This window comes from Lipophrys pholis (assembly GCF_963383615.2).
Source record: "Lipophrys pholis genome assembly, chromosome: 17".
Taxonomy (NCBI): Eukaryota; Metazoa; Chordata; class Actinopteri; order Blenniiformes; family Blenniidae; genus Lipophrys; species Lipophrys pholis.
Genome location: NC_137643.1, coordinates 11,202,533 through 11,218,222, shown reverse-complemented (window position 1 = coordinate 11,218,222; position 15,690 = coordinate 11,202,533). Strand labels below are relative to the sequence as shown.

The 15,690-nt window shown below is 45.5% G+C and overlaps 1 protein-coding gene across 1 annotated transcript in view; it reads left to right on the top strand.

The window, feature by feature from the left end:
- The window catches only part of jarid2b (jumonji and AT-rich interaction domain containing 2b), a 101,577-nt gene that overhangs the window by 76,200 nt on the left and 9,687 nt on the right, over positions 1–15,690 (top strand). Inside the window, exons 5-7 of the mRNA XM_080484774.1 lie at positions 3,549–3,767; positions 7,606–7,853; positions 13,544–15,020. Coding sequence (XP_080340900.1) covers positions 3,549–3,767; positions 7,606–7,853; positions 13,544–15,020 — 1,944 coding nt within the window. The remainder of the gene's footprint in view (positions 1–3,548; positions 3,768–7,605; positions 7,854–13,543; positions 15,021–15,690) is intronic.

The following is a 15,690-nucleotide window of genomic DNA, read 5'->3' as shown; positions in this document are numbered from 1 at the left end:
TGTGTGTGTGTGTGTGTGTGTGTGTGTGTGTGTGTGTGTGTGTGTGTGTGTGTGTGTGTGTGTGTGTGTGTGTGTGTGTGTGTGTGTGTGTGTGTGTGTGTGTGTGTGTGTGTGTGTGTGTGTGTGTGTGTGTGTGTGTGTGTGTGTGTGTGTGTGTGTGTGTGTGTGTGTGTGTGTGTGTGTGTGTGTGTGTGTGTGTGTGTGTGTTTCTTCTCCCCTCACCTTCTCTCCAAAACCCCAAGCAGTCTTATTTTGGGAGATCATAAATATGTTAGACAATACAGTTGCATTGTTGTCACGTCTGCTTCTGTCTGTTGTCTGGCTCTTGTCTCCCGTCATTCTTTGACAGATCGCTCCGTCTTCCTTCAGCTTTACGGTTCTCAAACCGCTTCGTACTGAACGAATTTAACCCGAAAAACCCCAAACTAGTTGTGTAGAACTTATCCAAAGAAGTGTTTTGAAGGTACCCTCATTCTACATTTCTCTAGTATTCAGACTCTCACACACACGTTACTGCCCCCAGGTGCCCTTGTACTCTGTTGCGATTGGCCTCCTGACCCCTGCTCAGAGCAGTAAATTACAGCCATTTAGCTAATGAAGCAAGTCATTAGAAGCTGATTGTGTGTGTGTGTGTGTGTGTGTGTGTGTGTGTGTGTGTGTGTGTGTGTGTGTGTGTGTGTGTGTGTGTGTGTGTGTGTGTGTGTGTGTGTGTGTGTGTGTGTGTGTGTGTGTGTGTGTGTGTGTGTGTGTGTGTGTGTGTGTGTGTGTGTGTGTGTGTGTGTGTGTGTGTGTGTGTGTGTGTGTGTGTGTGTGTGTGTGTGTGTGTGTGTGTGTGTGTGTGTGTGTGTGTGTGTGTGTGTGTGTGTGTGTGTGTGTGTCCTCTCTGCTTGTTTGGTCGAGGAGAGAAGCGTCTGCGTCGTTGCCAAGATAAACGAGGTGCTCTGTTTGTTCTTGTGTGCGTGCTGTCGTGGTCCTACGTTCGAGTCCTGATCGCCTCTTTAAAGCCAGTGAGTGACCAGGAAAAGTCCTCTTGCCATCATCCGCAAGTGCTTTAGTGGGACGGGTGGCCATTCCATCACCAGAAATAAGCACAAGGCATATTTAGACTCTACACTCCTGTATGTTCAACCACTCACGTCAAGCAACTATCTGCATCGTACTTCCTGAGCTTTGTGTCAAAAACAGAACAAAACACAAACACACACTGGACATATGTTGTCAAAGCTTCTTACCCCAAGCAGATGGATTGTGAGAATTAATTTCAACCTGCAGGGAAACAAACATCACCACGGGAGTTAGCATGGAGCGATATAAAGACGATAATCCACTACGCCGAACAGTTACTTTGTGCCCCGCAGACCTCACAGGGATGTTAAAGAAAGCAGGTAAAGCAGCAGTCTGCAGCAAAATCTGCTGCCACTATGAATGCGTTTCTCTCTCCGGCTCTCTGAAGGGATAATTAGAAACCTGTGTGATCCAAGAAACATGTGATCCAGGGCACAACAACAAGATTTATTATCGACGCTTTTCTTTTTATTGTGTTTTGAAGAACTTTGGATTTTTGATTTTTGGAAGTTTGAGATAGAAGAAGCAGTTCAAACTAAACTTTAACACAAGTACCCTCTCTGGTTAGTGAGCGCCACTTTAAATACAATTTAAAATGGAAATATTTCTCAGTTTGGTACTTTGTTGAAAGTAAAAAAAAAAAATGGAGAAAGCTACCATATAAGCATATTGTAAGAAGTTGAACAAGTATTGATATTTCAGTTATTGATTACTCCAGGATGGCTACCAAATAATTATTCAGCCAATAACAGCGTCTCTGTCAGGTTACATTATTCCTCCTCATGAGCGTTAACTGATCTGTCTTGTAGATCATAATTTTCTCAAAATCAGTATATCCCCTACGTCTGCTTTACAACCATTATTTTGGCGCTCTCATACTTGCGCTATCTCTTAATTAACAAAATGATATATTGAATGTGTAAGATCTGAGATAAGTAATCAGCTCTCTGCAAAAACAAGTGTGCTAATTGAATAATTGTCTCGGCTAATCTTCAATTCACTGTGCGTAATTTTAACTACATAGTTGGATACGAGCTAGTTGAACTCGGCTTATTTTTCAGAGGATTATCATTATTTTAATTGCAGTATAATCGCACGTTGCTTTCCATTAATGCCTTTTAAACACTGCGGCCCCTAAATGGGTCATAAAAGCCCCAGTATTTGCTCATGCTATGCGATTGATTTAGTCATAAAGGACTCGCAACTTCGTAAAATCCACAATTTCCTCCTCACAGCCAGATTCAAACAAAGCTGAGCAAATGTTGCGTAACCACACATTGTTGTTAGCCGATAATCAACAATCGCAAACATATACTTGTAGTTATAGGATCACAACATTGTTACTGCGTGCGTCCGTGTGTGTGTGACTTTTTTTTCTTTTAAATTCCTGCTGGGCGAACCAGCGCTGTTTGCGCTCTGATTAATGGCTACAACGTTTGGCGATTGGATGACATAGCTCCGGGCTTTATGACCTCTTGTAAGCATGTGTGTGTCTGCATTAAACTCACCGAGGTAACACTATAGGCCGTGTCCTACCAAACACTCTTTACCTCCTCGGAGCAGATATTGAACTCGCTTTCTCCGAGATGACGACGAGCGTGATTGTGTGTGACGGAAAGAGAAAAGAGAGGGATCGTTGGGTTTCCTCTCCAATAGTGGGATGGATTGACAGTAATCCTGTTTGGAAGAGTGAAAGCGACAGATTTGGGATTAGCTCAGCAGCAAGAGAGCTGGGGAGTCTTTGGTTTCTTAAGTAACTCTTCTACCGAGTTAGATATTTGAGCGCATGTACATTATATATGTCTCAATAAAACTGTCAACATCGAGGGTCTCTTCGGAGACGGTTGGTTGCTCGCTCCCAGTGCTCTGGTTTCAGCTGCAGCTCCAAGAAAATCACGCAAGTCATGTCTTTTCCTCTCACTCTCAATTATACATGGTATTCTTAGAATCACGGCACACCACAAAAGTATGCCGCATTTCGACCAAAAGTCCAGAAAAAGGTCGCTGTGCTGATTGTTGAGGTCGGTTCAACACGCTGGAAAACTGTCGTCGTCTGCAGACCGTGCCGTGCACATCCTTGATTATATTTTTGCTTCTTTTTTTTTTTTTCTGTGCAACTTGAGTGTAACAATAATGTGCAGAGCAGTTTACAAAGCATCAGCAGGCCTCCAACTGGGATAATAACAGATGAGAAAAATAACTGCACAATCACCATTATCCCGAAACCCCCGGAGCAACCGGAATTTCTACACTAATATTTCACCACTTACATGCTGATGTGGATTCATTCATAATGTCTGAGATTAAGGGGAGAAAGGAGAATGTTCCCTCTGTACAGTGGCAGTGGTGGTCTCAGTCCACATTGTGTCCCAGTAGGACAGTATCTTGGCTTGAGATTTAAACATCAAATTATAAATGTTCACTTCGTTTTTCCTCGCCCTGTATCTTTTCCTAACTTCTTTCCTCTACGTCTTCCAACTCAGGTTCATCTGCCTTGCCCAGTAATATGGCCTACTTCGGAAGCTCCCAGGAGGAGGAGGACCTGGAGGACGATGAAGAGGAGGAGGAGGAGGAGGTGAGGAATGGAGGCGGTGTTCACTCTCACGGCGCGGGAAGCACCTGCCAAGCTTCAGCCTCGTCCTCCTGCCACTCCACGCCTCGCAAGGGCAAACTCCCGGCCAGGCAGCCGCTCAACGGGCATGGTAAGAGCTGCGTTTTTGGGTTTTATCGTAACTGCTCTTGACAAACTTAACATTAACTGTGGTTCAAATCAGAAGACACACTAAATAACAAAACTCATGTCTGGATATGGGAACTTAATATAAATCTCCTTCTCACCATGAATTAGCACAAGCTTTAACACAGGTTTAACACTCCCTGCTGTTTTCTTCTATTTCTAATTATATATTATTCCCTCATAATTACATTTTGACTTGTGACGTGACTATACATACATTTATGGTGATATCTGTGGTCACTTGTGCGTTTTTCTCTTTAAGCGTAACCACTATGAGGTAATTGTAAAGCATGGTCTCGTTGGTCGGTTGTACACTTTCTAAAGTTTACCTCACAACAAAAAAAGTTGAATTCATTGTTTATTTATACTGACTTTAAAAAGATTAAAAGAAATAAGTCTTGGACAACAAGTCCCCAATAAGACCCATGGATGACGACTGGATTTAAGAATCTTTCAACGAGTGCCCTATAAAGGATTAGGATTAGTGGGTTGGTGGGTCAGTGTGAAAATGACATAAAAAGCTTGTGGCGTATGGGACATGAAAAATGCTCTGTCTGCCTAATTGGCTTAAAATATCTTGAGGAGTTAATAGATGGGAAAAGAGAAAATAAAGAGGTGCAACAAATGATACCAAGGAAAGAGGATGAGGACTGAATAGATGGATGACCACAGAGGTGAGAGGATGGAAGGAAAAGGAGAGTGCAGGATGATGCATCAGTGGAAATTACAAGACAGGAACGGAAAGAGCAATTTTTTGGGTGGAAAAAAAGAATCGACGAGCGCAGAAGCGCCGGATGAGTCACACGACAAAAGATGGTTCAGGTCAGCTGTGCGCGCATCCCTATTTCTGTGTCCATGTGAGCGGCTTCCAAAGTTTGCAGTCGTTGTTTTCCACCGCAGAAAAGGGGCTAAGTCACGTGGGGATACCCGAGCAGTGCATCCACTCTTTCCACCCCAATTAACACTCGGCTTACTGAGCTCTAACAAGGTGTTTATGCACGCTCTGCAACAGCTGGCCGGGCCCCTCGGCGCACACACGCAACACAGTTACAGCAGAGACACACCCCATGGGGCACTCACACATTCACAGGAGGGTAGAGTACTTGGAAAATGTACTCAAGTCAACATACTGTTACTTTTGCGTCATCTAAGTCAATGAATCAGTAAGAGGAGGCATCCAAAATGTACTTGATTAAGAGTAATGAAGTACTTGGGTGAGATAAAGTAGTGAATAAGTGCCGAGCAACCTTGTAACATTATTGAATTAGGATGTGGAAAATCAAACAAATTGAAAAAATATAATGTCTTGAAATTGAAAATGAGTATGTCTTATAGAAATATTAATAAATGAATCATGTCCTTCGTGTTAATTTTGATAGTAATCTTGTCCACTGCGTCCTTCTCAACCGGAGTGACCATAGTTTGCTTAGAAATTCATTACATTTTCGGAGAGATACAAAATATTCAACAAATAGACTTCAGAGCAGCTTCCTTTCTAATCTTCCCACAAAATGCCAAAGTGCTTTACTGCAATTACAGTGAACGCAGTCGGGCATTTTATAAAAGCAATGAATAAAACCAAAGAATTATTCAGAACATTATTTCATATCGAAACGGCTTGAATGTTAATTGTTGTGCCTATTACGTTAAATGAAATTAAATGAAAATCACTGGCACAAATAAAGTACTTCTGCACTGTAAGAAGGAAGAAGGAGAATTCCTTGCCCTGTATGAGGCACAACATAAAGCAGATTGGATGAAATATTTCTCTTATATCCTATTTTTATTTGAGAGAGGCTATCATGTGTTATATCCATCTTGCAGCGGTTTCTTTCTTTTTTTTTTTCCTGCAAAGATTTAGAGAAGCAATTTCAAGCCAAAGGCCTTCCCTTCCTGGAAGACTTTGGAGATATACAATCCTTCCGGCCAGGCGTGACCCCGCTAAACAAGGGCTGCATTTCATAGTTCCTCCTCTCTGCTCTCCCCGACGCTCACTCGCTCTTTAGTCCTTCCAGTTGCCGCCAGAGGGATTTTAAAGGTGACGGCGAAGCTCGGCTTTTTTTCCCTCGTCATCGTCTCAAGTGGAATGTGGAGGAGGAGAGACATGGTGGAGAGACTTGCGAGGATTAGGGAGGAGAAAAGGTCCATAGATTTGCTTACATTGAACTCTTGAAGAACGGTGTATAGATTTTGTGCAGATCACTGGCCGCGCCAACCCGCAACTCACTCTTATCCCTCATCCTTTACGAACGCATAAACTCTACATATATTGGTATAAGAAGCACGCACGGTAGGATAGAGAAACCTGTTTGAACAAATCCAGGCTTGTTGTGTGCATGAGGACTGCCTTTTCTCCTTTCTTATCTCGTATACAAACACTGTTTGCAAAGCAGCTTGGCGCCGTCACTGTGATATGCAAAATAAATAGATAAGGGGGGAAATAGGCAGATATACTTTGCGAGGGACAATAGAGACGAGGGGTTAAGGGCGCCCGAAAGAGTTGTGTGTACATGAAGGCGAGCAGACGTAGGTCATTGCTTCATCGCTGACGGTGTTTATGCTGCGTTAGACACGCGGAGAGGAACGGACTCATAGCATGGCTGAGAAAACTGCAGAAACACAATTAATGGAGAAGTAACATTTTATTATTTTAGACAGACTGACAGAAGTCTCTCTCTCTCTCTCTCTCTCTCTCTCTCTCTCTCTCTCTCTCTCTCTCCCTCTCTCCCCCTCTCCCCCTCTCCCCCTCTCCCCCTCTCCCCCTCTCCCCCTCTCCCCCTCTCCCCCTCTCTCTCTCTCTCTCTCTCTCTCTCTCTCTCTCTCTCTCTCTCTCTTTTCATTGAGTCGGGGGCCCAGAGACGAACACACGCTGACTTGCTGCTATACACACATATAGTTTATCATATACACACACTCACATAGTCTCAGGCTGCACCATGCAGTGTTGCTTAAAACTGCACATATAGATCATCCATCGCAGCGTGGCTCCTTTCTCCTGACTGTACGTGTATGGAAGCGACCTTGCATGTGTGCTGTGAAATATAAACGATCCGAGCTTTAAGACTGTGTGAAACTTTAAATTGAGCCTCGTAGAAAAGCTGAAGAGAGAGCTATTGAACGTGTATGTCAATCGCTCCGGTTTCACTCGGTTTGCGCCACCTCCAGGGGCTGACGGCGTCCATTTTGAACAGGTTCATTGACAGTTGGCGTAACAACGTTTTCATGCACGCCTTAAATCATGCGTCGTTCACTGATTGGGCGTTGTACGTTCGCCAAAAGCCTGTCACTTCAATGTTTGTGTGGGCATTTCCTCTCGGTCCTGTGGGGGTTAAAGCTCATTCTGCTGACTGGCTCAGGCACGAGATCGCCTGAAATGCATAGTACGTGTCCTGTGTGGTTATGAAGGTCCCACTTCTGGAATGTTCCACAATGAAGGTTTTATTTACAGAAGCTACCACGTGAAACTTTCAAAAGTATTAAAATCTATACAGTTATCTACAGTCCTTAATCTCACTAGCAAACCTTGCACAATTTCTCTCTATTTTCCCTTAAGAATTTATCTTTTTTTTTTTTATACTCTTGATTGACTTTTCTCTGTGATTGCCTGTCAAAAACATGCTACTTCCTACTGTGATACTATTCTTTAAATAGAGAATAACTTTTGTCTCTGCAATTTTTTTATATAAACCTTTATATGACACTGGAAAAAACACACAGAATAAACTTTGTGTTGATCTGGTCAAAATCAAGAAATGATCACTTCATCACAGAAACCTCTAATCTGATTCTTTGTTCCGTTCCAGTTTTCCACAGCCACAGTAGAACAGGGACCAGGGAGAGTCCCAGACCCAAGACAGGGACTCACGGCAGGGATGCGCCCACCCCGCCACTGCCGCCCCCTCCGCCCCCACCTCCGCCCCTCCTGAGGGAGCGCAGTGAGCGGGCGGAGGCGCGGGAACACGCGAGGGAGCAACTGGCTCTGGCCAACAGCCGAGGCTCGGCCAACGGGCTGCTATCGAGGAGAGCTGCCGCCGAGGAGCTACGTAAACAGGTACTGAGTGGCCTCAAGTCCGTCCATCCATCCATCCATCCATCCAGACTGGACACCTTAACATAGCCGTCATATTCTATAAAAGGCCCTGCAATACGACTGGTGGATTTGTGAAAGGATGCTACTGTAGGGACATTTCAGATGTGCAATAACTGGCGACACTGTGGAATATTTTGTGTTAACAAGCTTGAGCTTGGCGCTTGCTCTTTTTGGCTATTATGCTCATTTGAAATTCTTCGCTCTCTCGACTTCTTTTCGTTTACCCATCTGCCACATCGTCTTTTTATCTTCCTCTGGGTGATGTCTCCTAACTACTCCTGAGCCTCTCTTGTCCCCCTCCTATACTTTCTTTTTATTGCTGCTTTCCTCCTTTGCCTCGCCTCCTCCTCCTCGCTCCCGGGGTTCGTCTTCCTTACAGCTCCTAACTGATTATCCTACCGCCTCCATCCTCTCCTTTTCTTTTCTTTCCTCTCCTCTCCCGTCCTCTCCTCCTCCTACTCGTCCTCCTGCTCCTCCTCCGCTCCTCCATCCATTGTGTCTGGGAGAGTAATGATTGTGTTTTGGCCTGCCGCGACTGCAGCTATATTTAGTAGTGCTGGCTAGGGGCTGTGAAACTCTGCCTTCCTCTCCGTTGCACTTAGCAGGTTTCAAGGAACCCCACACAGTGGAAGGGAAAAACAGGAAGAGAGGAGTTGAAGATGGCTTTTGTCAGAGAACTGGCGCTCCTCTGGTCGCATTAGCTAATTAATGGCAATTGTCTGCCCCGGCTCTATATTACGTTCACCATCTTTTCCTGTTTTTGCTCGTTTCCTTCTCTCGCTTTTCTTTTCCACTTCATCCCGCACAGTTGTCGTCTTGTTAAAGGTCTGCCTCTGTGAAGCATCGTTTTTGTCGTCGTCGTCGTCGTTGTTGTTGTTGTCGTTGTACTGTGCTGCTGCCGACTCGGACATGTGCTTGAGGTTTTTAAAGTGGCTGCAATCGTCCAGTATAACCAACAATAAATCTCAATGAGAGTAACTGCCTGCCAAGACAAACTTCAGCCTCACTTAGCCACCAGTCTTTGTTCTGTAGCTCTTCCTCTACTCTCTCTCTCTTTCACTTTGCACACTCTTGGCACCCTGTTTGATTCCTCATATTGTGCATTCCCCCCCCCCCCCCCTTCCCCGAAAGACTCTCATTCATCCTCTGTCTCTCATTATCTGTCTCATTCACTCATTTTCTCTTAATGCTCCGCTTTCTCCCTCTCCCTCGCTTCCCTTTCGGCTCCTGTGTCCAACAGACGGATCTTGCCCTTGACAACATGGCTCCAGTCATTTGGAAGGATTAGAGCTTTTTTTCCCCCCTCACTCTCCTCCAATTAGCATGAACAGTGTGTGTGTTAACCATGTCTGTTCATGACAAACACACACACATTTATACACACTGCCGACTGTGAAAATGCATGCTAAGCCATAGGAAAGGTTAAGTGATTATATAGCCATAAAACGAACCACGGGCTGTGTGTGTAAAACCGAAGAGTAAAGTCATTATCATAATTTAATTCACCATGATTTAGTTCTCCTTAAATCAATAGCAGCTTGTATCAACAAAATAAAATACATGCACCTTTTTCCTTTCCGAAAACAATACGATTCTTATCCGTTTTAATTGAGTCAGAAAAGTGGGCATGTCAGCAAAGCAGCTGTACACGGCAGCAAGGGCAAGCCGGGTGTACAAGGCCAAACCATTTAGCCGACTCTGCATCATTTGAAAAAGACTCCCTTGTTTAGTTGTTTGTCCTTTGTCCTCATCCCGTCTCAATTAACCTCCCGAGTGCCTCCAGATTATCAGAATTACACCCGATGACAAACCAACAAGACTCAAATGACTGAATTTATGTTTCTGTGACGCAACCGTCCTTCTCTGTTTGTACATAAAAAATAAAAGAAAAGACTGCGTGTTATTAGTATCAGGCTGTGTTGACCTTTCTCAAGCTGTTTAAAATCCAACCTGCCCAGGGCCAGATTGCATTGCACTCTAATAAGACAAGCAAAGTGGGGAAGACGGCTTAAGTCGGATTTATGTCTCTCTGTTGAGGTGTTCTGGCGGTTGCACCATAAATGACTTCAGGAGAGGAAATAATTCATAATTCAGGAAAGGATTTAACCCGTTGGTTGTCATTGTACCACCGAAACATTTGACGCATGCATTTACATGTATTTGACGCACACACACACACACACACACACACACACACACACACACACACACACACACACACACACACACACACACACACACACACACACACACACACACACACACACACACCTTTTCCCCTACAGGTCCAAAACATTCATTTGAAGTTAATAGAATAGATGTAACTAAATTGCCCTTAGGTGCTAATGTGTGTTTGTGTCCGTCTCTCTTTGATGCACACGTTGCTTGACCCCTGTAACTGGCCTACTGACCCTTTCAAGTACCTTCGCAAAAATCTGAATCAATTCAACAAATGTAGTCGGGTGTTTCTCTGTCACCGCGGTGTCCGGCTGTATTTTAAAGGAGTTGTACTCGTACCACACACTGACCTGTGCAACATCCAGAAAGCAATATAAATGTGGATCCCACCATAAAGACTGTGTGTAAAAATGCTTTACGAGCACAATAATCCAGCGCTCATGGCTGCATGTACATCTTTCTTATCTCCCAGGGTTTTGTAAGGGTTAAACTTTCTCCTGCCTCACTCTATCCTCTGGCTGGCCTTCTCTTCCCTTCGTTCTGTGTGTCTCCCGCACGGCCACCTCCTCCTTCTCGTTTCAGGGCCGGTTCCTGCAGATGTTATGTGTTAAAAATCTTCCTGCCAGGCCTCAGCTGGGCTATAGCAACACATGATGTCATCTAGACCCACCTCCCTCTCCCTCCCCTTTCCTCCACTTCCTCGCTCACGTGCATCCAAAATCCACTCCAGAGCGGTCTCCAGCTGTGTGTGTGTGTGTGTGTGTGTGTGTGTGTGTGTGTGTGTGTGTGTGTGTGTGTGTGTGTGTGTGTGTGTGTGTGTGTGTGTGTGTGTGTGTGTGTGTGTGTGTGTGTGTGTGTGTGTGTGTGTGTGTGTGTGTGTGTGTGTGTGTGTGTGTGTGTGTGTGTGTGTGTGTGTGTGTGTGTGTGTGTGTGTGTGTGTGTGTGTGTGTGTGTGTGTGTGTGTGTGTGTGTGTGTGTGCGTGCGTGCGTGCGTGCGTGCGTGCGCTCTATTTTTCATCGTTGTCTTCATTGTCATCTTTTTCATTTCCCCCATTAGAGTTCCCTCTCTTTCTTTCTTTCTTTCTTTCTTTCTTTCTTTCTTTCTTTCTCTCTTTCTCTCTTTCTTTCTTTCTCTCTTTCTTTCTTTCTTTCTCCTTCCCTCTGGTTATTGTCTACTTGTTACAGGGCCCTCTCATCATCACTCTCTTGCAATCCTTGTTTTTCAGCAGACCAAATAATTGAAGAGGAAAGTCAGGGAGACTTACAGTATCCCCCCCACTACACTGAGAGTAGTCCACTGAGCCCTCTTGTGGTAGGAAGGGGTCACAACAGATTGTATCTTGTACTGGCTTTGTCAGCAGATGATGACTGGACAAATATAGCAGATATTTGAATTGAGAATCAGGTTATATTGAGGTATCTAACACATTTATCATTGTGCAAAGAATTCAAGAACAATATGACTATGGACTTAGTAGGTGGTTTGTACGGTCTTGTAGATGCTTCTTAACTACAACCTAAAACAGCCTTTTTTGTGAGTGACAGACATTACAGTGTATACATAGAAATGCTTACTGTGCAGTTTTACCTAATCGGCTTAAATGATCTCTGAATTGTGCCCGGTTTCTTTCCACCCCTCTCTCCTCTCCTCTCCTCTCCTCTCCCCAGTCTTTTGCAACTGCCCCTTCTGTCCTCCTTGTCACCATTGTCAGGGGGTGTATGTGTGTTGTGGGGAGTGATTGACGGAGGCAGGGTTAGGTTTCAGTCCCCCCCCCCTTATCTTTTAATGGTCTGGTCTTTGTGTCGGCCCCCTGCCACCTGAGACAAACACAATACAATACATGCGCGCGCACACACACACACACACACACACACACACACACACACACACACACACACACACACACACACACACACACACACACACACACACACACACACACACGCATGCTAAGTGTGACACAAGAGCTCTTCAAAGGCAAACCTGTCAATGGGCCGGCTGTCACCTCCCTCCTGTGGCGCCCTGGCTGTGATTGATAACTCCATCTTCTCCTCCCTCCTTTCTTGTTTCTGTGGTTCAGAAGGACATGCAGATATCACGGATAGAGGACAATTAAGCATAGATATATTTTAGTTATATTTAGGTTAAAAAAAAAGTTACATGAAAGTTCTAGAAACTTCTATTCCTAAAAGGTTTTCGTTTTTGTTTGAAAATGATTTTAAAATGAAATATAGAAAAAACTATAGTAACATGGCCTCCAACCCAGTTCATTTAGATTTGGAAAACAATTCCGGAGCTTAACAGCGTCTTTCACTTAGCTCATTTATCTAGAGATACAGCATTCTCTCAATCCATGCAAAGGATGTAGGCGAAGGACTGGAGGTAGAGAAGAAGCTCCTGGCAGGAGTGAAAGTGGGCCGTGAAAATAACCCAGAGACCAGGATGAAGACAGTGAAATGGATATTCTTAGAAATGCATGCAGGGTACGTCTACATGGGAGAAAAGAGATGCAGAAAATGATCTGATAGAGAGAGAAAAGGGTGAAAGTGAGGAAACTGTGGGCACAGGAGTAAAAGGCAGACTGTAACACAGTCGCACGAACAGGCAAATGTACACACTGTATGTTAATACGTTCTGACTGTGAAGCCCTTTGAAATGAGGAAGCAGACGCGTGCATTTCCTCTCACAGCTGTATCCCGCTAGCAGCGGTGGAATTAAATACCAAACCTCAGATATACAGCCGGGTGTCTCAGACGTACACGTGCACGTGCAAACTCACTTGCTTTGTTTCTCTGTCTCACTTTGTTGCATGCTCACATGCAAGACCTTTTTGTAGCGCCGAAATTGAATTAGAACCCTGGAGGAAACCCACGGCAAATAAAAGCCTATTTTTATAGGCCCGGATAGGATTTATTCCATTTCAGTGACCCCACCTCCTACCTCATACTGTCCAGCCATCTGCTAGCAGAAACCATGGAGCTCTCCCTGCTTTCTATTTCATGTCTTCTCTCTTTTTTTTTTCTCTCTTGCCATTCTGACATGTTTACCTCCTGATGTAGCGGTTTTGGTTTTGGTTTGCACATATCCTTTTCCAGATCTCAGCCATTGTGTTGACAGCAGTTTAAACTCCAGTTTACAAAATTGTGCTGCGTTTGAAAGTATAGTAATCGTGATCTTTGATTGGTTCCTTAATGAATAGCATAGGTTTCCACAAATAGCTTTGGTTTGGCCAGCCAAGTATTCTTCTGCACAGCGAGAATCTGAACGTTCAGCCTCTTCATTGTGGAGTGCGTGTGCGTATCTGTGGATCTGTGTGTTTTATTATACTTTCTGATGATTATATGAGTACTGTAGGGCAATTGTAGCATTTTGTTACTATTTTCAACTTTACCCAGATTCCTGTTTATAAAGATCGTACTACAGTGTCAAGATAAGTTTGTCTTATCTCGCCCTCTCGTTTTTTGAATTCTAGGTCTCTAAAGTGAACGGGCTGACGCGAGCCGGCTCGGCACAAGCTGCCAGTGGTGCCAAAAAGAGCCGCGACTTCCGACTGCCGTCCAAAACTGTGAAGAAGTACACAGCCACCGTGTCCAAGGGCCACGTCACCTACACCAAAGCCAAACAGAAAGAACTGGGCAAGAAAACCAAACTCAGCAGCAGCAACAAACACAACAGCGCCGCCTCGGCAACATCGTCAGCGAACAATCACAATCAGCACAGCCAGCCAGCAGCCAGCAATGGGCTGGCCAACTCAGGAAAAGCAGCGGCACCAGCCCACCACAGCAATGCAAAAACACGCAAACAGGTGCTACTATCCAACGGGCTTCACAATGTGGCTGCCGGCGCCCGACTCAACGGCAGGCTAAACGGGCAGCGGCACAACACCCTGGCCAAGGAGGACGGGCAGAGGCAGTGCCAGCAGGCCCAGGTGGAATGTCCCGGTCGAGAAGGACTGCGCAATTCCAAACGGCGTCTGGAAGTGGTGCTTAATTCGGTGGGGACGGGAGTTGTTGAGCAGAAAGCCAAAACGACTGGCACCGAGGCCAAGAAGGCCAAGATTCAGCCGGCTCCTCTGGAGACGCGCAGCAGCAGCAAGAAGGTGTCCAATCAAGAGAAAGCCACCACGCAGAACAGCACCGCCACCACTCCGCTTTCTAATGGACATGAATCAGAAACCCCCCCTCCTCCGAAACACACTCAACCTGTTACCCCTCGCCCACCTTCAACCCCCCCTCCCCAGCAAACCCCGCCTCCTTCTACACCAGCAGCCAATGCGGAGCCGGTGAACCAGCGACCTAAGCGGGCATCGGCGGGCAAGCTGATGTTGATAAGACAAGCACAGCAGCAGCAGAGCAGGTCTCACAGTCGCAGCTCCTCTTCCTCCTCCTCCTGCTCCTCCTCCTCCTCGCCCTCATTAGGCCCGAATCACTCACCCAACCCAAGCCGTGCCAGCACTACCTCAGACCCCCAACAAACCTCTGTGTCCTCCACCTACTCTCCCCCCGCCGCTACCAACAGCCCTGGACAGCTTAAACCAGCAGCACTGCGGCCCGCTGACCGCGACAAAGAGTGGGAGCGTGAGAAAGAGATGACGCGCCAGAAGGAACGTGAGCAGGAGAAGGAGTGGGAGCGCCAGCGGAGCAAGCCAGAGGGCTGGGCAGCGCTGGGTGAAGCCCCCGCCTTCCGGCCAGCTCCGAGGGAGTTCCAGGACCCCCTGGTGTACTTGGATGCTGTGAGGGAACAGGCCGAGGTGGCTGGCATGTGCCGAGTGATGCCGCCAACAGACTGGCGGCCGGAGTGCAAGCTGAGTGAGGAGATGCGTTTTGTTACACAGGTTCAGAGGGTCCACATGCTGGGCCGGCGCTGGGGCCCCAACGTGCAGCGGCTGGCTTGCATCCGCAAGCACCTTAAATCTCAGGGCATTACCATGGACGAGCCGCCTGTCATTGGTAAGTGAGACAAATGGGCAGACGCATACAGATACGTCTTTAAAACATTGATTATCCTTGAAAAGGCTATTGTTTTGTCAATTATTCATACAACCAAAACCGAAAATGTTTAAATCATTCTTAAAATTTTTGATTGTAATGATTATGACTTCTGAAATTACAAAATTGCTTGCATTGATTCAGCACTACAAGAGGCTGTAAAATTGAGCTCGCGGGAGTGAATCAAGCCCACACACACTGAAAATGCTACTTGAGGTTTTCTCTTTCATTCTTATAGACTTTGGGTTTATTCCTCACAGTCCATCAAAAGAAGATAATGCATGCAAATTACAAAACAAGCTGTATTCTGATTATCCCTCAGTTTAAATGTGCTCTGTCACTTTTTCATGGCTGTAAAGTTATGAAAGGAAGCAGTCGGGTTCGTAAGTATCACAAACACTGCTGTTTCCATTGGTATCAGCGGTGCTTTGAAAGCTTTAGTGGCTTTTCACCCGATTTTATCTTCCCATTTATAGATGACAGTAACAATGTGAAACAACTCGGAGAGGAGTGAGACGTCCAACAAAAACAATATTTCTCGCCGATTGCCCTGTCACCTTCCATTTCTCACAATGACATCAGCCTTTTATGAGTCTTACAACAAGTCCCCGCTCAGACAGAATCTCTGTCG